The sequence below is a fragment of the Echinops telfairi genome, unplaced genomic scaffold (genome assembly GCF_000313985.2).
Source record: "Echinops telfairi isolate 266 unplaced genomic scaffold, ASM31398v2 ScPeMD7_7473;HRSCAF=8511, whole genome shotgun sequence".
Lineage (NCBI taxonomy): Eukaryota > Metazoa > Chordata > Mammalia > Afrosoricida > Tenrecidae > Echinops > Echinops telfairi.
The window spans coordinates 1,195,529-1,197,438 of NW_022111377.1; the positions used below are offsets into that span (position 1 = coordinate 1,195,529).

General features: G+C 38.5%; 1 protein-coding gene across 1 annotated transcript in view; it reads right to left on the reverse strand.

Moving 5' to 3' along the window:
- DHTKD1 (dehydrogenase E1 and transketolase domain containing 1) overlaps nucleotides 1-857 on the reverse strand; it is a gene marked incomplete at its 5' end in the record, with an annotated part of 40,281 nt that extends 39,424 nt beyond the window's left edge. The window contains one exon of the mRNA XM_004712632.4: nucleotides 624-857. Within this exon, the coding sequence (XP_004712689.3) occupies nucleotides 624-857 (234 nt within the window). The remainder of the gene's footprint in view (nucleotides 1-623) is intronic.
- Nucleotides 858-1,910: the final 1,053 nt, after the last annotated feature.

A 1,910-nucleotide genomic window follows, 5' to 3' on the forward strand; every position in this document is an offset into this window, starting at 1 on the left:
GGGCTGATGGCTCTGGATCCTAGTTTGATTACTGACAGACAACAAGTCTCCATTTCCCTTTTATAAAATGGGAGTGCTCAAGGGTGTAGCCATGCCAAGCTGCTTTGAAATGGTTTTCATAGAGAAGAGTCTGCCATAACGCTCAAGAAGTACTGCAGCTGCGTGTGGTCTCACCCGTGGACCCGTGGACAGTCATGGCCCTGCTGTGCCCAAAGACTGCAACCAGAGGAGCACTTTGATTTCCTGTTTCACTTTGGGGAGGGACGATCCCCCCCACACCAAATAATGAGTGTCTAAAGTTTTGTGGCAGGAGCTATGGGCATGTTTGAGACATCTGCCCTCAGATTTGATTCTTGTAATTTGAGGAGAGGGGGAATGTTCAGGAGTGTGTGTGTGTGTGTGTGTGTGTGTGTGTGTGTGTGTGTGTGTGTGTATACGGTGTGTTAATTGTTTGTCGTACCGGTGGAATGGTGGGGGAAAGTTCATAGAGTTAATATCTTAATTCCCCTAAGAGCTGAACTTAAGTTCAGCGAATTAAGAACGTAATCTCCTTTCTTCAATATTTCTCTCTTTGTAGGAAATGAGCGCATCGAGCCCATCAACATTGGCTGGTACTGTTATACCTGAGATTCTAGCATTAGTTTCGACAGGTGCTTTCGCTCCTCTGTGGTAAATGTCTCCTTTTTCAGCTCCTCAAACCGCTTGGCAAACCAGTCTTTCTCCTCCTGGCTCTCAAGTTGGGAGGTTTCAATGGAAATGTGTCCACAGTAGATTTGATTGAGATAGGCTACTACTTCCTCAAGAGAAGCCTCTTCTTTCCCCATATTCAATAACCCTATGGAATGGAACCAAAGGGATTTTAAAGGATAACCAAGCAAGGAGAGAACACATTATAAAACAGACTAAAACATTGGTTTCAACGAAGAACATGACTTCAATCCTATTAACTTATGTTCTTATCAATGCTTGTTTTTTCCAATGCTTAGATTTTTCAAGAGATAAGACTAAAAAGATGGTCAGAGGTCATAAAAGTAGTAAAACTAGGAAAGAGAGAAATATAATATTTTCTTAACCAGGACAAAACCTTGTTGTTTTCTACCATGTTTTAATTCTTCAGTAATTTCAAACTAAATTTTGAAAAATATTTTTATCATCTTGATAGCTAAAAATAATATAATCTATCATGAGCTGAAATATTTATGTACCAAAATATTCAAATCTAGTAACATCTACAAATCAGTGTCTATTATTTGTGGGAATTTAAATCAATATTAACATCAAAGCAATATCTTAAAATAGAAGGAAATGTAGCTGAATCTTAGTGAACAAAGGAAAGATTTGTATGACAGTTCATTAGCGCAGCACCAAATCAGTTTTCAGTCATTGCTCAATTCCATAATCCTACAGCATGGATCCAACAAACCAACATTTACTTTATATTGTTTAGCTCTTTGATGTTGATTGACCGCTTAATTGTTAAAACTGCCTTGGGCTTCTCATATTTTTGGTTGTTTTTATTAACGAAATATTTTTCAAACACTTAAAACTAAGAAATTTTCCACAAGGAAAATGTATAGGAGAAAAAAGACTTAAAGACCGCAGTACAATGTCATATAGATTAGTCATCCACCTTCCGGTAAGAGCAATGTACTTTATATTAAGTAACTTCAGTGTTTCGGTCAAATGTGGAATGGAAGCTAAGAAAATATGTCAAGGGTGGTCTCAGTCTGATGTCAGGTTAGGTGTTTTTTGGTGGGGAGGAGGTAAATGTGCTATTTTTGAGGGTTGTGCACAGAGCTCTGAGAGTGTAAATGAGAGAATATTGAATCTACCTTGGCAAGTTCTAGGTAGCTCTGCTTCACAAAGCAGGTGATACTTGTTGATCCTCATCCCTTGAAAATGACCCCACA